At 42.1% G+C, this 21115-nt stretch overlaps 3 protein-coding genes across 7 annotated transcripts; 2 read left to right on the top strand and 1 right to left on the bottom strand.

Moving 5' to 3' along the window:
• The first annotated feature begins 325 nt into the window (after window positions 1-325).
• bud31 (BUD31 spliceosome associated protein) lies at window positions 326-1827 on the top strand. The gene is made up of 4 exons (XM_086055932.1): window positions 326-543; window positions 753-875; window positions 991-1157; window positions 1441-1827. The coding sequence occupies exons 1-4, from the start codon at window positions 450-452 to the stop codon at window positions 1489-1491; spliced, it is 435 nt and encodes a 144-aa protein (XP_085912058.1). The 5' UTR covers window positions 326-449; the 3' UTR covers window positions 1492-1827.
• A 424-nt stretch (window positions 1828-2251) lies between these two features.
• Window positions 2252-9527, bottom strand: smcr8a (Smith-Magenis syndrome chromosome region, candidate 8a). 2 transcript variants are annotated; one of them, XM_086056158.1, is made up of 4 exons: window positions 8798-8889; window positions 8388-8706; window positions 5237-6847; window positions 2252-4580 (listed from the first exon to the last, which is right to left on the bottom strand). In XM_086056158.1, exons 2-4 carry the CDS (start codon window positions 8531-8533, stop codon window positions 4121-4123), a joined length of 2217 nt encoding a protein of 738 aa, XP_085912284.1. In that variant the 5' UTR covers window positions 8534-8706; window positions 8798-8889; the 3' UTR covers window positions 2252-4120. The 2 variants fall into 2 exon arrangements, with proteins under 2 accessions (XP_085912284.1, XP_085912283.1); XM_086056157.1 differs by having other exon boundaries at window positions 8388-9527.
• top3a (DNA topoisomerase III alpha) lies at window positions 9446-20153 on the top strand. Of its 4 annotated transcripts, none has more exons than XM_086056154.1 (19): window positions 9446-9558; window positions 10522-10581; window positions 10676-10749; window positions 10870-10945; window positions 11132-11240; window positions 11415-11558; window positions 11694-11864; window positions 11960-12060; window positions 14033-14107; window positions 14190-14272; window positions 14397-14607; window positions 14680-14865; window positions 14947-15076; window positions 15270-15383; window positions 15471-15636; window positions 15739-15885; window positions 16274-16396; window positions 18102-18775; window positions 19102-20153. In XM_086056154.1, exons 1-19 carry the CDS (start codon window positions 9478-9480, stop codon window positions 19254-19256), a joined length of 2880 nt encoding a protein of 959 aa, XP_085912280.1. In that variant the 5' UTR covers window positions 9446-9477; the 3' UTR covers window positions 19257-20153. The 4 variants fall into 4 exon arrangements, with proteins under 4 accessions (XP_085912280.1, XP_085912279.1, XP_085912278.1 ...); XM_086056153.1 differs by lacking the exon at window positions 9446-9558 and adding an exon at window positions 9647-9879; XM_086056152.1 differs by lacking the exon at window positions 9446-9558 and adding an exon at window positions 9815-10359.
• Window positions 20154-21115: the final 962 nt, after the last annotated feature.

Below are 21115 nucleotides of genomic sequence, written 5' to 3'. Positions count from 1 at the left end.
GGTGGGTGATATGTCAAACACTTGCCCCCGGAAAAAGCACATAATAGTATTACGGCACCATGTTTTGTTTTATTATCTGTATATTATGTGATACAAATGAAAAACAAAACAATATATATTTTTGCTTTCTTAACGGCATTGAACTTGTACCCAAAAGTGATGCAATATCACAAAAACGATGGCAAGCTATTTGCGTCAATTTTGTCTCAGAAAGTGTCCATAAACTGACCTAAATTAATGTATGGGAAGAATTAAATGCCAAATTAGTCCGAAACATAACCAAAAAGAAATGTAAATAAATAAATAAATATATGGTGTGATGACGTCAAATGTGAGTCGATCTTCCAACGGACCCCGGTGACGACTAATTCAAGGGCCTGAGACGGTTTCGCTAGCCAAACAGGAAAACATTAGGAGCTTTTGTTCTGAATTGGACAAAGTGTAGGGAAATGCCGAAAGTTAAGAGAAGTCGTAAGCCACCCCCAGACGGCTGGGAACTCATTGAACCTACTTTGGATGAGCTTGATCAGAAAATGAGAGAAGGTAAGCTGAAACGAGATAATTTAGCGATCATTTTAACCAATGGCCGCAGGGCGTAATTGTAATCGAAATAAACTATAATATTTTGAAACGCGTACAAACACCAATTTGAAACATTCGATTCCACATATGGAGTTAACGTGTTGCCTGTTGCTTTCCACTGTTCGAGATGTCGGACATTCATATCCCCTTCTATTTCTGCTTCTTGTCAGCTGAAACTGAACCTCATGAGGGTAAGAGGAAAGTCGAAGCTCTTTGGCCAATTTTCAGACTGCATCATCAGCGGAGTCGGTACATTTACGACCTCTTCTTCAAAAGAAAAGCCATCAGCAGAGGTAAGGATGACCATATTTATCTGTATTATTTATCTTGTGATGTAACAGCTCATTAAATTGTTATAGTGTGTAAGATGTCAACTAAATGTTTTTCTACATGCGTGCGTCCTGGCAGAGCTGTACGAGTACTGCATAAAGGAAGGCTATGCTGACAAGAACCTGATTGCCAAGTGGAAAAAGCAGGGCTATGAGAACCTGTGCTGCTTGCGTTGCATCCAAACGCGAGACACCAACTTTGGGACCAACTGCATTTGCAGAGTTCCAAAGAGCAAGCTGGAAGTTGTAAGTCTTAAAGCAGTTTCAGGATTTTCACTTATTATGCAATTGTACTTTTACCATATTCGTTTCAGTGCATTTGCAAGCACATTTTCAGTACGGATACACACACAAACAAGGATAATATTCTCTGACAAAAATTTAGAGGCCCATCTGCATAGACATGGTTTTCAAATGATAGAGAAATGTTTTGAGTGGAGAATTTTTTACTGTTTCATTATATGTACTTCATGTATCGAAATAACTTTCTCACCTATTCTACCCTTTCTGACTTCTTGTCTCTTTGTAGGGAAGGATCATTGAATGCACCCACTGTGGATGCAGAGGATGTTCTGGTTAAGTGTAGGACATAAAGACTTGCCCAGTCTCCAACTTTGCTGTCATGCATCTCACCACCTGCTTCAGATATTATTCCTTACTTTTGTCAGCATCATTCCCCGTAGTCATTATAGGGCTCAGAAATACACTGACAGGGGCCTTCTTGTATTCATTACAGCTGTTTTCTTTGTGTTTTACCGTCTGAAACCTTTATCTTCAATACCTCAAAGGAGGAAATTGTCTTTAAATCTATTGTTTCAGGTCTGACATGTTTTGTTTCATTCAAGAGGGCTGAGTGTGATTTAGTTTTTAAAACCCTCTTTTGTTGTCATAATTTCAATAAAACAATTCTGATTAACTTCCTGTCACACATCTGTTAATGAATCCACCTTCTTAAAGTAGCCAGTCACAGTAGCCGAGCTTAGAATGGTGTTCAACTGCTCATTCATTAGGTGAGCTTCAAAGGCAATAATTAGGATATATTTAGAACAAGTCATCACATTAAGAAATAATGGAATTTATTCTAAATCAAGTTACAGTTGCTGCCGAATTAGAATGTTGATGTGTTAGATTTAAATGGAGGAGATTCAAACCGTCCAAATAATCTGTCTTCCAAGATTTGATTTTTAATTCTATACACTCATCACTTCACTTTTCTTTACCCTGTTTTTGTAGTTGCTGCAGGAGAATGAGCTGTTTTCCCCAATGAAGATTTATTATTCATGCCACCTCAAAAGCTAGCACATACGTCATATTGGAAACAAGTCACACAAACACGAGTCTCTGGGAGCACGTCATGTTTAATGATCTGTCGGATGCATTATTTGTTCAGTATCAGTCAGTGAGCATCAGGGTCATTGATCACTCATTTAACTCCTGTGTAAACTAAACAGTGCGAAAATGTTAATGGATTTAAATAATTTAATGGAAAAATGACTTAAAAGCATGTAGATCAATATGAGCTATATTAAAAAAACAAAACAAAACATGTCTGCTGAAGATAACACTGCCCCGTTCAAGATGTGATACATACAAAATGTGCACAGACATGCAGATGTAAATTAAGGACACTGAGTGTTTACATGTTAAGATCACTGTGGTATAGCTTGGTCGTGAGATTACATTCACTTTTTTTTTGCAATACAGGGAAAATTGATAACATTTGAAATGTATTTAATAGGTTACATGCAGCAAATGGGATAAAAAAAATATGTCAAGTGAAATGTAATGTTGCTCTAGATTCGCTCCAAATTAGTCTTCAAGACAGTTGAAGCGACACAAAAATGTCTTAAAGATCTTTTTCCATTGTTCGGAGAAAGGACAGCAGTCCCACCAAGACCTTTTACCCCATGCAGTTACATAGTGGATACAGAATTACAACAACACCACATAATTAGCGACAGAAATGTGTAACAGATAGAGAGGACTCTTCTTTAGGTTTGTTTCAATGGCTGATTTCAGATTTCCAAGATTCATTTGTGGAATTGGACTGGATAAAGTTAAAAAAAAAAAAAACAAAGTCGAGTTTTGTGATTACACCCAACAAGGACCACTGATGGTTTTATAGATATGTAACACCCATCCTTCCTCACCCAAACCAATCAGACTCAAGCATCCTTTCCATAACTATTCTTTCACACATGATAAAGCAGAAACATTACCAATATAATATTTCACTGTGGCACAAGACAGTCTCATGCTGACCACAACACTCACACCTTTAAGACAACAGTGAAATTCAATACCTTAAGGTTAAATAGCTTGAAAGTACTCCTGACTGAGAGTCAAACACCACAAAAATGTACAACAGCGGATCACGTCACCACGTTTTTTTTTGTTGCTGTTGTGCGCCCCCAAGGGAGAATATTTGTGTGACCTTATTTCTCAGGACATGCACCATCGCGTGAAGACAAGACAACCTGATCAAATTGAATTGGGCTGAAAAAAGCCTATGGGAATGTTTGCTCACTGTTCTTGAATAAAATCTACGATTAAAAGTCCACCATTGCATGCCCGTTTGGAGAAACGACAATGGAGTACATTGTCACTACATAAATGTGGGTTAAAGAACTCATGACCTCTACAAGATTCAAACGATGCAAGAGTGTGGTTCAAAACTCATCAGTGAGACAGCTTTAGTTGACAAAGTTGGAACAAAATTTGAATGGTGCTAATGACGTTTCACGGACAGAATATCAGCATGATGCAAGTTTGTCTCAGACCAAACAAGCTATTTCTGTACACGAACAGCAGTGTCCAAATAATTTACCACAATAAAAAAATATACATTGTTCGCATATCGTGTGTTTGAGAAGGAACTGATCCCGCAATGTAACCAATGCAGCAATATGCATATATTGACCATTTCACTGCTGTGTTATGATTACTATATCAGTGTAAGTTTAGTCCACAAAAAAAAAAAACAAGTCATGAGTTAACATGCTTTCACAGCTGAACCACTCACTGACATTCACTACTCTGTTTCCTTGATTCCTACACACACAAGACCAGAGAAAAACAGCAAGGCAGATATGCAGAGATAATACAATAAAATCAGTGCAGTTTGATCTCAAATTAAAATGATCATCCTCAAGGTCAGGATCATCGTTCGTCCATTAAAAACAAAAAGGGTGGCGTTTCCCTGTAAAAGATCAGATTTTGTATAAAACGCTGGTGGTGTAGTGAAAATTAAAAGAAGGCGCTGCTGCATTGCGGCCGTCAGCGGTGTGCAGGTAGTGTTGAGTGATCAGGTGGCTGAGGTAGAGCACTATCTGCCTGTCGTCCTCTCCCAGCCCCAGATGCTCCTGAAGAAAGCAAAGGCGTCGTGCCTCCACGCCTTCCGGACCCTCCGTGGTGTTGACTGGCAGGTGAAGGTGGTGGGTGAAGGTGAACAGAAAGGCTTTAGCCGCCAGACGACACAGTGTGCTCTGGACGTGAAGGAAGTAGGTGGAGCCACGGCGGACGTAAGTGCGGTGGTCAGCCATGTTGGCGAGCAGTTCGCCACGATAAGGTGGGCAGCGCAAGGTCTTCTGGTCGGCATCCAGGATGGAGATGTAGCGGCTGTAGCGGGACAGGGAGTACAGCATGCTGGAACCCACAGGAGACGCCGCTCTGAGACAGGAAGATAAATCTTTGTAAGTTGCGACATCCCGCAATCAGCGCTGCGGGTTACAAGGAAGTCAATACATGTTTAATAAGGTCATTTTCAATTATTTTTTGGGCCTTTTGTGGTCTTTCATTATCATCACCATATTATAAACAATAGATTAAAAAAACAGCATTCTGTTGCCCCAGTATGCACTAAAGGTTTCGCTTTTTTGGAGGGAATTTGAAGGGAATTCAATCCAAAAATGTTATTTACAATAATATGCAGCCCCACAAGACTAAACACGGCATTCTGATGAATATTGTGTTTGTGGAATATGAGTTAAGGTTTTGTCTATCTCAGGGGGCGGCCATTTTGCCACTTGCTGTTGACTGAAAATAACATCACAGTTGCTCAGGTAACAACCAATCATATTCCACAAACACAATATTAATCAGAATGCCATGTTTTGGACTAGTGGAGGTACATAGAACATATTATTGTTAAGAATTTTTGGGGCTTGACTTTCTTTAAGATTTAATTTAATTATATTTACCATTTATTTGTATGAATTATTTCACAGATCTGTAAGCATTTCGTTATAGTCAATCCAGATTAACGAAGGAACCTTCATTTATTTTTCCTTGAACACTCCAAAATGTACACAAAAGATGAACGATACCTTTGCAATCCAATAAGTTTCCACCTGTGCAGGTCAGTAAGGGTGAAAGGGCAGCACAGCCAAGCCTGGACTCGCTCGCCACACTTTCCCGGAGCAGGCACAAATATGGCTAGAGCAGAAACCAGCCGACGAACTCTTGCCTCATCGGCCCCGAGCACTACCAGAGTCCTGCCGCTCAGCAAAGACCACAGAGCCTGCATAGCAAAGGGGTACTGTCGCACGAACCTCAAGGCCCCTTGCCCGGCCTTCTTCTTCAGACGCAGGGTCAGAATCCCCTCATTACCGAGAGGGGAGGCAGTCCAATCCGAACCGGTCGATGCACTCATGGTACAATCCGACCCGTCGTCGGCTGAGGTACGGGACACCGCATCTCCCAGCAGTCCTGCTGTGTGGTTCTCTGAGCATGGGGATCCCACAGTATAGTCTTCCTGGAGTGGAAGTAGGGCCTGGGGCTCCTGGTTGACCACCAGGATTTGAGCATTCTGCAGGCGGACAGCGAGATGGGGCACCACATCAGGCGAATTATCGAGAAAACCTTCATGAGCCATACAGCATGCGGCGTCCATCGGAACAAATTTAGAGTGTTTCTTGCATCCTTCCTTCCTTGTAGTTTCTTCGGACAAAGCCTTGGGTCCCCCATTTTCATCAGTAGTGGCCTCCACCCATTCACTGTTGCTCTCACCATCCAGATCAGTTTTATGGTCGAGGTCTGGGGTCGAGTCAGACTCAGCATCCACAACCTCTGGCTCCGGACTTTCCTGGTTGCTACACTGTCCATTCGGTTTCTCTGAGCACTTCTGGGTATCCAATTCCTGGTCGAAACAGGAGGACTTGACATTGTTGTCGTCAAGCTTGAGGTCTCGAGTATGGCTAGTCTTAGCGGCAGGGTCAAAAGGCTTTGGAGGCTCTGGTACTGGATTTATGAGTTTGGAGTTGTCTACAGCATGGTTCACAGCACAAAACGGTCGTAATGTTGCCCTTCCGTCAAGATCATCATAGTCGTCTTCACAGAGATCCTCCTCAAACAGAAAGTTAATAACGCTCTGCTTTCTCCGCAGGGCTCGGTCCAAGCGTCGCGTGTGCAGGTAGCACAGGTCGCCTCGGAAACTCCTTTCCGTCTCCTTCAGGAGCTCCACAGTGGCCTCGTAGAAGGTGTTGTCGCACAGCTCGCGGAGGGTCTTGAGGCGCTTGTCGAAACACTTTGCAGACTTGGCTTTGATCAACTGCGGCGTATAGGACGGCCTGCGTTTAACACGCTCATGTTCTTCCTCGCCAATGTCCGCTTCGCCTGCATGACCATTGTGTCCCTGAGCATTGTCTCCTCCCATCCCTCCTGCGTCAGTGGAACTCAAGGGGTTGGCTAGCTTGGCATACTTGCTATAGAACTCTTCACACTCGCTCATACACTTCTGACATGCAACAGCTTGAGGGTCCCGGCGGGGACGACGAGGGTATGAGCTGATCTGTCTCAGAAGGTCTCTGTGTTCGTATATGCTCTTTTCCACGTTGGCGAGCTCATTGGCCTTTTCCACAGCATGAGCAGAATACATGCACTGAGGCCCCGCCTCTTTCTGCAGGCCCTCCTCCCTCTGCAGAACAGAGTGAGTGTACCTAAGAAGGAAAACAAAACAGGGTGGTTGTCAATCAAGGCTTATGTTTTGCTCAATTAGTTCTGTCTAGTGAATTGCATTGGAAATATGAGGGAGTTCACGCTGAAACATTTAGATTAACAACAATTTTTAGGCCAAGGGTCGGTGGCATGCTTGCGTGTGACAAGCAGAACATGGTCAAAGTGTGACAGAGCCATAAGGTAACAAGCACAGTCACCACAGACAAATGTTTATTACTTAATACATTGCGTTAGTGTTGTTACTGGGTAGGATTAGTAGTTAGCGTGTCTGCCACACAGTTTTGAGGTGTGGAGTTCAAATCTCAACTCCGGGCTTCCTCTGTGAAGTTTGCAGTTTGGAGTTTACGTTCAATTTTTGCTTGCTGGGTTTTCTCCAAGTACTCCAGCATACCCTCGCATTCCAAGAACACACCTGCTTATTGCACGCTTAATTGTCCATATGTGTAAATGTGAATGGTTCTTTGTCTAATATACAGTAGTAGTCAAAAGCAGCCTCTAATTCTTAAGTCCTCCACATTATTAAGAAATTGTGATGGAATTATTTGGCAAACAAAAATGTTAATCAAAACAGGATATGTCTCATGCTGAAATTTAGATTCTTCAGAATGGGAACCTTTTGCCCAAGATAACAGCTTTGCACATCTTGCTATTTTCTCAGTCAGCTTTATGATATGTTGATAATGCTTTATGATCTGGAATGACTTTCGGTTCACAGCTGTACATTATCAAGAGTTAATAGCTTGAATTTCTTGATCTGAGACCATTTTATTTGAAGGTGTTTCCAAACTTTTGACTGGTACTGAATGTGCCCTGCAATTGGCTGTAGTTTACCTGTGACCTTAATGGGGGAAATGGTTTAGAAAATTGAGTACCAAAAGTACATAGGAGGGGAGCCCTGGTAAGCTACAGTGTCATCTATTCATTTCTAGTTCTGCAGCATTCACACATAATTCGAAACAAAATAGTTTATACTTATTATTTATTGTTTCCGGTAGTTTTTCTACATGCTACGCTTTCACGCATTTGTTATCCGATTGCTCCAACTTCAAAATATTTGTTTTTCCACATTCTCCATATACCTACTTTCCCCACAATTTCACATTCTACATGAAAATAAATCCTATTCAAATGAATGGTATATTTTGAAAATTCCACTCATCCTTCCACATTTCTCAACCAATTCGCACATTCCAACTTCAAAATAATACCAAAATTCAGGACATCTTGGGAAATGTTTTTCACATCACCCCCTAATCCACACATTTTTAGTATTCCACATTTTCCATGACATTACAAAGCTCACATTCAACATTGTTCCCATTAAAATCAATTGCGCTGTTTCAGTTCAGCATGAGCTCTTGAGCGTTCTACAGAAATTGCATTTTCTATTTTGTTTTGTGGTCGTCATTAAAAATTTACAATACAGTTGAGTGAAATTATGACACATAATGTGTGTGAGTGTGTAATGATCCTAGCTATAAAAGGGGGACCGTGGTTCTACTGACTCAAGAAGGCACTTACTCTAGGTCTCGAAGCTTCCTCTGGAGTTCTTTGGCGAAGGCTCTGCGGTTGCCAGCCTTCAAGCACTCTGAGGCCTTTGAGAAGCGGACAGACAGCTCCTGAAATTGCAACATGATCTTCCTCTCATCTGCTGAAACGTACGCCATGCAAAAGGGCCGCACAAACCCCCTCGCCTCCAGGTCATACAGTGTAAGGTGATGGACATAGGCAAAAGCGCCCTCTTTAGAGTCACCCAGTACGACCCTTGAGTCTTCCACAAAACTGAGCCGAGGGTATCCGCTCCCAGGCGGATGCCCCACAAAGGACGCCTGGTAGTCCACTGACATGATGCGAAGAGAGAAGTAGTTGAGATCAAAAGTGCCACAAACTTTGGGGTCTTCGGGAATGGTGAGGAGAGGCTGAGGGCCCACCTGCTCAGAGAACTCCGAAATGAGGATGAAGTCTTTTGTGAATTTAGCATAGGAGGTTTTGGCCCAAGGGTTGGTGTCAGCCGGAGGGTGGAGGGGAATGGAAAACTCCTCTGGAATAGCCCATGGGTCAGGAGTGCTCTGGCCATCATCATCCTCTTTTGTGAAAGCCACCACGTCAGGTGAACCTATCATAATGCTATTGTTGAACAAGGCATGAGAGACACCACACTGTGCAGCTCATCTATCAATTATGAACAAGCAAGCAGGGAGCGCGGCTGAAAGGCAGATAGAGAATATAAAGTCACACTGATCACTGTCCACACACTGACATTCAGGTCCGGCAAAAATATTCCACACAATGTGAAAAGTGTGTCCCGGTGTTCAATGTTGGCGCCGGGGTTTTAGTCCACACCATGTGATGCTCGATGTTAATACTTGACATGCACACAAGTCAGCGTCCTACTAACAAAAGCAATCATAGCGCCAATCCCTGCATCCGGCCAACATCAGATCTTTCATGCAATGTCAAGCATCAACACAATGAAATCACGCGACTCTCTCCGTCTTTTCTTCATGTCTTCATTTCCATCATGATGACGTGTTTGATCCGCAGATGCTCCCAGCAAACACGCCGCTAGCAGACAGGAACGACATCATCATTACACCGTGAGACTGACGCCATGTTTACCCAGCTGCTTGGAGTCGAGTCAGGTGACTCGTCCACCAATCCGATGCAAGAAGTCCTCACCAGCAGAAGACATGTAATTGTTTTTCCTCTATTTAAATTGCAACCTTTAGTAATGGCTTACAGCTTCGATAGATATTGGTTTCGTGGATGATCTTCAAAGTTGGAATAAATTCTCAAAACCCGTTTACTGTATTTTTGACCACGTGACGTTTTTTGGTTGTTTGTTGGCTTGTTTATTGACACCGACATCATTGAAGAATTATAATGTTGCATGTACAATCGTTTTCCCCCAAATGGACATCAGTGTTTTTTAAGTGAAACTTGTGTGCATAAATTTGGTACGTCAAATAATTTACGCCATTTTACGGAGGTTACGACACCACCACAGAATACGGTAGGATTTGACGGGTGGGCGCGCAGTTTGTAAACATTGTGAACTTTCGTTGCTAATAGCAGATGACACCACGAAGAAAGTGTTAGTTGGGTAGATGTATTTGGGCGACGGTAGCTTTTATTTTATAGACTGTTGAAGTGTGACGTGTTGACAGGTTGCGTTCGCTCAAGTGTGTACTTGCTCGACTTAGCATTCTTAGTTAACATGCTAACAACACGGTGGAAGGACAGTGGCGAAGAGGCTGCTTTAAGTAAGTAGCGGCCAGGCATGCAAGTAGTGAACCTCCTCGCAAAACATCTGCTTCGACTGGGACAACAGAGGCCGCGTATCCAGCTGAGGTGTCGCTCTGCGGCGCAGGAGTCATCGGCAATATTAGACGTGATGCGTAGAGGTCAGATCAACCGGGTCCTTTGCGTAGCTGAGAAGAATGATGCAGCGAAAGGCATCTCCGAAATCATGTCCAATGGCAGGTCCATGCGGGTTAGTCTCTTGTCGTCATTGACGCTTATTTCTAGATGGTGTTGTGAATTGTAAAAATGGCAACTAGATGTTTGAGAGATGTAAGAATGCTTCCTGGCTTCTGTCGAGCTGCCCTTGAGCAAGGCGCCCCCCAATTCCCATCTCTCTTTTTTTTTCTTTTAGAGGGAAGGACTATCCAAGTTTAACAAGATCTATGAGTATGAATATCATCTCTTTGGACAGGTATTTGAACACAGTAAAATACTAATTGTCTCTTATCTATTTCTTTTATTTGCATGTTTGCTCTACCTACTTGTTTCCGTATTTTTACATCTAGAATGTGACGGTAGCAATGACCTCAGTCTCAGGCCATTTACTGGCTCTTGAATTTAAAGCCCCCTATCAGAAATGGTAAGTTTGGAAAGAACATTTCCACCACTTGCCTGTTACACCCTGTTGGGATTCAGTTGTATTGTATGTGGCTTTACATGCAATAGTTGATTTCATATTTACATTTTACATTTTCCAAAGGCTCAGCTGCAATCCAGTGCTATTGTTTGATGCCGAGATAGAGAAGTATTGCCCAGATGGCATGATAAAAATTAAGGTATGTCTCCTTAACTTTCTGAGGAATTACCAAAAAAAACAAGATAATTCTTTGTATTGAAACAAAATATGGAACCTTATACTCTGTTTTCCTTTTGTTTTTATGTTCCGTGTGTCTGTGGTATTGTTTATAAATAATGGTGGTTATCAACTGAGTTCCTCTCTCCTTGCTGTCCTTCTCATGCAGCGTACATTGGAAAAGGAGGTGAGACAATGCCAGGCCTTAATTATCTGGACTGACTGTGACAGAGAGGGAGAGAACATTGGCTTTGAAATAATCAATGTCTGTAAAGCAGGTATGGGTAAATGAAATCCTAACAGTGCAAAGAATGACCAAGCAATGTTTGATTGTAAGACTTCTCCTTTCAGTGGCAGTAAACACCATACAATATCATCTTTAGTACACTTGTCGATATGCACATATCATTGATAAGTTGGTATAAATACTTTTTTTTTTTTTTTTTTTTAAGTGAAGCCTAATTTGCAAGTATTTCGGGCAAAGTTTTCTGAAATCACCCCCAACTCCATTCGGAGAGCTTGTGAGACGCTATCAGAGCCGAACGCTAACATCAGCGATGCCGTTGATGTCCGCCAAGAACTCGACCTGCGAATAGGTGAGGAGGCGCATACTGTATCATGCTGAAGAATAAAAGACAAAGATCCTTTCAAGATTCTGTGATGCCGCAGATGGTACCGTATGTCAGTAGCCTTTAGACTTTATGAATACATTTCCCTCCGAACACACACAGGTGCATCCTTCACAAGATTTCAGACCCTTCGCCTACAGAAGATCTTCCCACTGTCCCTGGCCAATCAGCTCATCTCTTACGGCAGCTGCCAGTTTCCCACTCTGGGTTTCGTGGTGGAGCGTTTCAAAGCCATCCAGGCTTTCATTCCTGAGACTTTCTACAAGATCAAGGGTGCATGCACACACAGATCTAACCTAGGTTTGGTGTTTTGATTATGGTAATTGCAACTAAATTTAAATCGGGACTTTTCATCTTCCTCGTTTCAGTGCTTCATGAAGTGGAGGAGGACACTGTAGAGTTTGGATGGAAAAGATACCGTCTCTTCAACCACACAGCTTGTCTCGTGCTCTACCAGATCTGTATGGAGGTACAATACTCTATTTGACACAACATCGAAATTGCAATTTATGGTATCATCTCTCAAAGCAATATTTTTTTTATTTTATTTACAGTGCACTTTTTTGTGGACAAATGTCACAGTACAGGCACTATTAATGAGCCAACATATTTACATTTAGCAAATAACTGATGTTTCATATTTTTAGATAACACTTTATTAAATCACTTTTTGTAGCCCGGTTTCTTTTTTCAATAGATTGTTTCAAGATACGTTTATCAAAATATGAGAAAAAGGTATATTTTTGTATAAAATAGTTTCTTATGGTTTTTATTCATTTCTGTTCATAGACTTAATGGGTCAGCAATCAGTGAGCAGCTATCATTGCCAGGAAGAAAACCAAACCAAAAGAAAATGCATCACTATACCACTCCAAAATAAAATAAATGCAGCTTTTAAACTCACTGGTGTAGTGGGCGCAAAAAATGGAAGGATATGAAACGTTTTTTTGTTTTGTTTTTTAAAGGGAAGTTTCGTTTTAACCTATAGCATCTCATTCATGCAAGAGGCAACCTCCACTATTATTTCACATTTCATGTTTCTGTACTTTGGACTCACGCCATTCATTACTCGGTAATTCTAAAGTGGGAAAAACCCACTTAAATGTTTCTTTGGAAAGACATGAAGCAGTTTTGTATACATTTTATTCAGGTTTTATTACAATAGCCTTCGCATTGCTTATCCACTCTGGATTGTTGATTTCAATTTAGTGTCTAATCTCAGTACCCGTATTTGCTCAACAGAATTCGTGACTTTGCGAGAAGAACACTTACTGTACACGCGGTGCTTGCCAAATTAGTCAGCGCTGAGTAGAACATACAGTAATCATCAAAAATAAACACCCATACTGCACTTGTTTTCAGTTTTAAAAAATCACAATCTAGCCATCTCACTAGCTCCGTGAGTTCCCCCAGCACAGACGCACAAGACATAGTCAGCTGGCGGTTCTTCGATTTAATGATCTGCTTCGCAATGAAAAGTCCAAATGTCCAAGCCAAATGGCGTAATGAAAAAATCCTCACAAAAGGTGTAGGTGGCACTACCCGGGCACGGCTTTGCAGGCTCCTCACTCTCTGGTGAGTTGAAAGCCAAACTGCTGGCCAAAGTGGTTTTCTTTCTTACACAAACCAACATTAGAGTGCATGGTAAATCACACCCACATTCACACCCAAGTATACAATAAAATTATACTTAACAATGTTGTTACAATAACTTAACATCACAAAAGGACTGCTCATAAACATTTACGATATTATTGCAAACGTTTACACACAGCCTTTTACTTAATTTTGCATGGCACACTCTGCTAGCATTAACTTTGGGACCAGGTTATTTAGCCTTTGTGACTGCTGCAAATCAAACTGTGACCTGGTAAATCAAGGCAATGACTCATATTTTAATACACTTCATTATTTTATTTCCGATGTGGTGATTTTTGCAGGGCAGTATCTAACCGCCAAGGCACCATGGTTGCCGCCCACTCTTGTTGTGCGTGTGCAAATGTGTATGACATTTTAAGTGCCCTCCCATCTTACTGCAGCATAAAAACACCACCGTACATTTGAAAGAAATTGGTTCGAAGCTCAGCACATTGGCCACAACATTAGGTACACATGCACAATCTAATGAAGCCCAATACAAGAACTATAGCCAATATTCCGTTTTTTGATGATATGATAATGATGTTTGATTTTGATGTGTACTTTTCAATAATATTGCTTTAACCATATATTGAGTGTCAATTGGTTGCAGTGGTGTAGACTTTAGACTGCCTTGCGCTGAGAGATGTTGCTAATGTTTTTATTACCGAGTTGGGGTGATGAAAATGCCATGCAGTACTATACCACAGCTTACTCTAAATACACAAGTCAACCTGTTACTAAATGACAAGTGAGTATACTTAAATTTTATATGCCAGAAAACGTTCTCACTTTATTCCTAGGATCCCATAGCAACAGTCACCTCAGTAACCAGTAAGCCCAAGAGCAAATGGAGACCACTGCCATTGGACACTGTGGTAAAGTCAAGCATCCAAACTCGTTCCTGTTCCTCTATCGGTTCCACACGCCTGATGATGTTCTTCTCTTTTCCCGCATCAGGAACTGGAAAAACTGGCATCTCGAAAGCTGCGAATAAGTGCTAAAGAGACGATGAAAATTGCAGAGAAACTTTACACACAAGGGTGAGTGTGAGCTGGTATTCTTTTGGGAAGAAAAATATTGACTTTCTTGGCTAAAGTTGGCTGTAAAGATTGTGAACGTTTCTGGATGAACCGAGCGGAAATATCACATTCTGTTTATGTGAAGGTTTATCAGCTACCCTCGCACGGAAACAAACATTTTCCCAGCATCCCTTGCTCTCAGCCCCTTGGTGGAAGAGCAGATGCAGAGCCCTGACTGGGGGGCATTCGCCCAGCGGGTTCTTGAGCAGCCTGGGGGTCCCAACCCACGACAGGGCAAGAATTCGGACCAAGCTCATCCCCCTATACACCCAACTAAATACACAAACACACTGCAGGTAGGCACATTTGATTTACTTTACACAAAATAATGTTGTTTTAACACCATTGTTGTTGTTTTTCTATTTCAGGGAAATGAGGGACGTGTGTACGAGTTCATTGTCCGGCACTTCCTGGCATGTGTATCCCAGGATGCTTTGGGGCAGGAGACAATTGTGGACATAGACATCGCTCAGGAGAAATTTTCCACTTCAGGACTGATGATCATTGCGAGGAATTACTTAGATGTTTATCCTTATGACAAGTGGAGCACAAAGGTAAGAGGGGTGTGTGTGTGTGTGTGTTTCATCCAAGAGCAATGTTTGGAATCTTAATTAAAATGGCTTTGCGTGTGCCAGCTGATTCCAGTGTATGAACAAGGCTCCCAGTTCCAGCCATCTGCTATTGAAATGGTGGATGGTCAGACGAGTCCTCCGCAGCTGCTCACTGAAGCTGACCTCATATCGCTAATGGAGAAGCATGGCATTGGTACGTCACAAACACACATTTGGAGGATGTGCTTTCAAAGTTTATTTGGCCCCGAGCACTAACGAACACCACGCATAAATCTCTGTTCGGTGTGCCACGTGTACATTCAATATCAAAATTAACATTGACTTTGAGTCACCCGAGAAGTATTTTTAAACCTTAAAATTTTGAACGGTGTTACTGTGTTCAACAGGTACCGATGCCACACATGCGGAGCACATTGAAACTATAAAAAGTCGCCTGTACGTGGGCTTGACAGCTGATCAGAGGTTTCTTCCTGGGGAGCTTGGCATGGGACTGGTGGAAGGTACAGGACATAAACAACCTCACACTCACGTGCTACAATATTAAGAAGGTGATAAACTGAAACGATTCTTGTCGTCCCTGCGCTAAGGTTACAACGCCATGGGCTATGAGATGTCAAAACCACACCTGCGGGCTGAACTGGAGGCAGACCTCAAGTTGGTATCAGAGGGAAGCAAGGACAAAAGGAGCGTGTTGCAGCACCACATCCAGAAGTACAAGGCCGTCTTCATTGAGTCGGTCAAGAAGGCAAAAAAGTTAGTGCCGTGTATTATTCAGACACACCACTCGTACTACTGAAATGATTGAGTCACTGTAGACTGTTGCTTATCAAGAAGTAAACATCTGTGCCGCCGTAGGTTAGATGAAGCTCTGGCGCCGTATTTGGGTGCTGCTCTGGAGATCCCTGAAACTGAGCAGCAAGACATGGAGATTCCGCTGCCTGTCAGGAAGTGTCCCCACTGTGGACGGGACATGGTGCTGAAGAAGAGGAAGGAGGGAAACGGGTGAGATGAACAAGGCCATTGTGCTTATTAAAAAACAAATTCTCTTTATCATACAAATCAATCATAATAACGTGTTTGTCTTTGTCTACTGTGACAAAAACAAATGTTTAATACTTTGCTCTACCTGAATCAATATGTTCATATTTCGGCTTCTTTTATACATGCTGGGAAAAATTAGGATCAAAAATGAAATGTACATATATTTTGTCCATACTTAAAATACAATTTTTTTTGTCATACATCTGATTAAATGGTGTGGTCCTATGTTGCCCTCCAGCAGCACTGATTAAACATTGTGTCCCCCTCCAGCATTTAAGTTGATTATCCCTGTTCTAGTCAATCCATGTTTTTACATAGACCACTAATGTTTACCTTCCCACCTTCGTAGTAAGTTCCTGTCCTGCGTGGGCTTCCCAGCCTGCAAAACAGCCGTTTGGTTTCCTGACACGGTGTTAGAGGTCAGCCGGGATGACAGCATTTGTTCCACCTGCCAGCCGCGGCCCGTTCACATGTGAGTACTTTAAACTGATAAATGTGCAACGAGTTACACTTGTGGGAAAAACTCAAAATGCAGGTGCATGCTGAGAAAGGAACATGAGCCACAGTGACAGGCTGCAATCGGTAGTGATGTCACCACAGCAATCAGAGATGTTATAATTAGCTGAGGTCTTCGGCAATGTGCCTCTTTAAGTGCTGCATCATTGCGGGAAAGGTGTTTGGACTGCAGTTTTTTGAAGCTTTTTAACACTTCAAGGTTTATGAAACAGTGGCGCCTATAAATGATTCTTAATTTATTGCGGACAACCATGTATGAAGGTGAAAGTATTTATAGCTGTGAAGAACAGCCACATGAAAGTCTTTTAGCCGCCTAAGTACCAATAAGCACAGAATTGTGGGTAATGATGCACATCTTCTTTGTCTTACCTCAGAAAAAAATGAAAAGTGTGTTTTTATACAATGCACAAGGTTATATACCATGCTGTTTTATGCAAATTACGACGCTCAGAACAATCCAAGCTAACAATAAAAGCTCATTATTCAACATGGCAATTATATTCTCACCTGCCATACATGTCCAATTCAATACAATCCACTCAGAGCTTTATCGAAATTTCTGCTTTTACAAAGATAATTATGCCTGACAATGTTAGAGATATTGCATTGCATGTTTATTAATTTACTTTGGTCATCGTATATTTAGTCACATGTGCAAAATTTGGGAAAAACCTGACAGGATGATTCAGCGCGTTTCTACATCAATACAACATGACAACAAGAGACGTTACATTAATAGCGCTCAATGAAAATCGAGCAACATTCCATTTGTAAAAGCGAGGTTCTTTTTAAATAGTGTGAGTTAAATTGTGAAGAAACCTGGCAAAATTCTTTGTATCAGTGGGCGTTCACCCTCTGACCAAATGCCAGAGCAACAGTCCAAATATAGGGCACATTTGGCAAGCAGCAAGACAGAGTGCTTCACACCGGTATCTGTTGCCACAGCAACTCTTCAGATGTACAGACCTTAAAGCTGAACCACAACACTGATGTACAAAACCAGATTTTTTTTAACTTCACATTTCACCCAGCAGTTTGTTGTGTAACTAATTACAAATACAACAACTTTTTAATGTTGCCGTCTCCTGCGAGTGCTACTTTGCTGATCGCCATGGCAACCTGCTCTTAGATAAACTTTTTTTTTTTTTTTTTTTTAGACATGCATTTTGAAAAGTAGATGTAACTTGCATCTCACGCTTGTCTGGTATACACTGATAGTTTTTTTTTTTCTCTCCATTTCGGCAAAGATGTTACACAATGAAGAAAACCTCTCAAAACAATTATTCGACCTCACATACAAGAGCTAACTTATTTGATTGTGCTTTTCCTGATACAGTGATACTATCTCAGGAGATACATTCCAAACCTGTCTGCATTAGGTGAAAATATGTGATATAAAAGAGACCATATTTAAAAAAAAAAAAAAAAAAAAACCTCTTAGTTTCACCCGACCCACCATTGCAAATGTAGTAAAGAATTCTTTTCAAAAGCATTCCTTAATGCCTGGTCTCACACTCTCCCTCACACTGTCTAAATAAGAGCCTAGTATGCTTGCTTCAAGCTGTTTATTTCTCACTCCAAGTTAGAGTAAAAAAAAAATCCACTGTATACTAAATGTGGAAATAAATCATGGCTGACATTTGCCTCTGTGTGTCCTTCAGGTTAAAGTTCAAGTTCCGTAGGGGCAGCCTCCCCGTCTTTATGCCTTTAGAGTTCGTCGGCTGCATCGGTGGATGTGATGAGACTCTCAGAGAGGTGCTGGACCTTAAATATCTGAGAGGAGGAGGAACAGAGGAGCCCTCGAGACCAGCACCACCCCGAGCGCTAAGTTCAAACGCAAGACCTTGCGCTCCACCCTCCGCCCCCTCTTGGACCCCACAGCCTCGCCCACCACCAGGGGGCAATAGTCTCAGCTCACACAACAGTGATATAATTGTGTGTAACTGTGGTCAGGATGCAATCTTGCTGACTGTGCGCAAAGAAGGCCCCAACCAAGGACGGCAGTTCTACAAGTGCAATTCGGGGACTTGTAATTTCTTTCTGTGGGCGGATCAGCCGAACCATCAGGGGGCGCTGCAGTATCATTGGCCTCCGCCGCCACCGCCTCCACCTCCACCCAGGCAATCCCTGGGGATCAGGAACACGGCCGGAGGAGGTGGCAGTGGGCCCAGGGGAGGCGCTGGAGGTACCACGTGTAACTGTAATGAGGCCACAGTGACGCGCATTGTTCAGAAGGACGGGCCCAACAAGGGACGGGTGTTCCACACCTGCGGGAAACCGAGAGACGAACAGTGTAACTTCTTCCAGTGGGCTGATGAAAACCTCTCGGCACAAGGTAAAACATACACACACAGAATAGTTTTGTTAGGGAGAATGTCCAGGTCCTATTTTGAAAGATTTGTAAAAATGTATTTTTTTTCCTCCCAAAGTGGGTACCCTCCCTTTACAATTAGAACTCTTACCCGAACCTGTTTTAAGCTAACGTTAATATGGGTTTTTAGTGATGCCCTAACATGTGGGAAAGGAGAGCCACATTCGCCGGTGTACTTTTCAGCCATTTATTGAATGCCGGGAAAACAGTAACACACATAACGTCAAGGAGCACACTCACAAGCCACGTAAAGAATATTCAGTGTTTTAACTTCTTTTCTTCGCCGTCAGGTGGCTTCGAAGGCGGCGGGTTTAATAGCAACAGTGACGGAAGGAAGAAGGGAAGGAAGCTAACGGGGGATAAACCCCCCGCTGCCAAGAAACCTCGTTCCTGCGGCATCTGCCACATGCCGGGACACACACGCGGCACTTGTCCTCAGCGGTGACAGCAGCGCGCAGAGGTTTTACACTCTGTGACTCAAGCGGGCGCGTCTTTTACAAACAATGCAGCACTTGCTCAAAGCCCTCGTGTGCCTTCTTGTGACTTTGCATTTGACAACTACGCCAAGAGGGCAGGGTCAAGGGATTGTTTGCATTTAGCATGTTGCCCAAGTTAAAGTGAGGTCTGTAAAGGAGTCCTTGTGGGATGAAACGCTTCCGCATGTTGCTAATGTAGCCGGAAGATTCACAAGAGACAACAGCTGGCCTTGGCTTAAATGAAACATCCAGTCATTGCGTTTCTTTTTATTCAACTTTCTGCGTGCAGCCTGGCTGAGCGCAGTTTCAGAGGTAATCGCTTTTTCTTTCTCATTTTTTATTCAAATTATATTCCGTTTTATAATGAATGACATAATAAATGTGAATGTTTTCTACATTCCATTGTTAGGGACATCTTTACTGAGAGTGAGGTTTGGTTTTGGTTTTTATTTGTCTCGCTTTTTTCTGGAAATGATTCATCGCAAATTTGGTTTCATTCTGACTCATTTGTCTTCAACCACAAACTAAGCCAGCTAAGCACCTTGGGCACAAAACTGGAAAATGACTTTTTAATCCCCTGCTACAATACTGATAAAACCTTAAAGACCCTGTAAAGTCAATTCAGAGATTTATTTCATCTACACATTTGTACAAGATAATTGCTGAAAATGTGAAAAGACAGAAGACTATGCAGTACTGCGTTGTAGATAGATAGCGTTAAGCAGTTTTTAATAGCAACAGTTTTATTTTATTTTTTTCATGATTTTGTAGCCTCATACTGGACACTATTTTAAATCATTCAAATTCGGCAGGATTATTAACGACATTTTTGTGGTGTGGTGAATTTAGAAGACATGAATGCCACTTTACAGCAATTTGAAAACATTTTGATCAATAAACAAGTGTTATTGTTTGGAGGAAGGTTTTTTTTGGCGTGAATTTGAGCGTTTATTCAGTGCAAAGTTTTTTTTGCGTGTGAGAAAGGTTTTTAAAATGTGAGAATAAGTTTTGGTGTATGTAAGAGGTGTTTTGTGGGAATGAGAGTTTTTTTGGGCTGTGTGTGTGAGTTTTTGGGCTGTATGTGGGAGTCTTGGGTGATGAATGAGAGATGGGTGGTTAGCATTTGAGAGTTTTGGTGTGTGTGTGTGTTTGAGATTCATGTAGAGTTTTTGAGTGCATTGGTGTGAGTGTGAGATGGGAGGGATTTTTGGGGTGAATGAGATTGTTGAGTGAGTGAACTTTTTTTCTCGGTGAATGTAGGAGGTAAATGTTATTTTTGGCTTATACACCATCATATAACATTTCATTATATTTGTGCCGTATATGAACAATTACAAATCCTTTTTCGAAAGGTTTGCATCTCATTTGACAAATGATCTCGGATTCACTGAGTGAAAGTATTGAAATGAGTTCGCCTTCTTCCCCTATGACGGGCTTGCAGTCATTTGAAGGTAGAAATGACAAAGCACATCATGCATCGCGATGCAAGTGGCGTGTGTGACTCATTTGTCGTGCCACAAACTTTGTGCAATGAACTGCAGGACCCCCTCGTCCTCTTGAGTATTCCCGCCTGCGGTTTCGTTCGATCCCGATTTAACGGGAAACGCATGGATTCCCGGTATGGGGAAATTGATGTGCTTTACTTTGTTAATCTTCCAAGGAAGCAGCGCTGATCTTACTGGCACGTTCGGTGAGTCACGCGTGACTCATCACGAGTGGGCGCTAATGGTCCTGCGGTGTTGTTTTTGTGCTCCCTGCTCCACACACACACGCATGCACACTCTATCGGTATCCAGGCAGATAACAAGTCATGTGACACAAGAGTCTT

This window comes from Filicampus tigris, chromosome 16, assembly GCF_054856515.1.
Source record: "Filicampus tigris isolate MCC_2025a chromosome 16, RoL_Ftig_1.0, whole genome shotgun sequence".
NCBI lineage: Eukaryota > Metazoa > Chordata > Actinopteri > Syngnathiformes > Syngnathidae > Filicampus > Filicampus tigris.
This window is presented reverse-complemented; position numbering and strand designations above follow the sequence as displayed.

Excerpts from the sequence above, each read along its gene's own strand:
- bud31 (XM_086055932.1), top strand. The coding sequence starts at position 450 with ATGCCGAAAGTTAAGAGAAGTCGTAAGCCACCCCCAGACGGCTGGGAA. Across the intron at positions 544-752 it reads TGATCAGAAAATGAGAGAAG|CTGAAACTGAACCTCATGAG; the intron begins GTAAGCTGAAAC and ends GCTTCTTGTCAG. Across the intron at positions 1,158-1,440 it reads CAAAGAGCAAGCTGGAAGTT|GGAAGGATCATTGAATGCAC; the intron begins GTAAGTCTTAAA and ends GTCTCTTTGTAG.
- smcr8a (XM_086056157.1), bottom strand. The coding sequence starts at position 8,989 with ATGATAGGTTCACCTGACGTGGTGGCTTTCACAAAAGAGGATGATGAT. Across the intron at positions 6,848-8,387 it reads AGGAAGCTTCGAGACCTAGA|GTACACTCACTCTGTTCTGC; the intron begins GTAAGTGCCTTC and ends TTTCCTTCTTAG. Across the intron at positions 4,581-5,236 it reads AAACTTATTGGATTGCAAAG|AGCGGCGTCTCCTGTGGGTT; the intron begins GTATCGTTCATC and ends TTCCTGTCTCAG.
- top3a (XM_086056152.1), top strand. The coding sequence starts at position 10,147 with ATGCAAGTAGTGAACCTCCTCGCAAAACATCTGCTTCGACTGGGACAA. Across the intron at positions 14,273-14,396 it reads GAGAAACTTTACACACAAGG|GTTTATCAGCTACCCTCGCA; the intron begins GTGAGTGTGAGC and ends GTTTATGTGAAG. Across the intron at positions 15,384-15,470 it reads TGGCATGGGACTGGTGGAAG|GTTACAACGCCATGGGCTAT; the intron begins GTACAGGACATA and ends CCCTGCGCTAAG.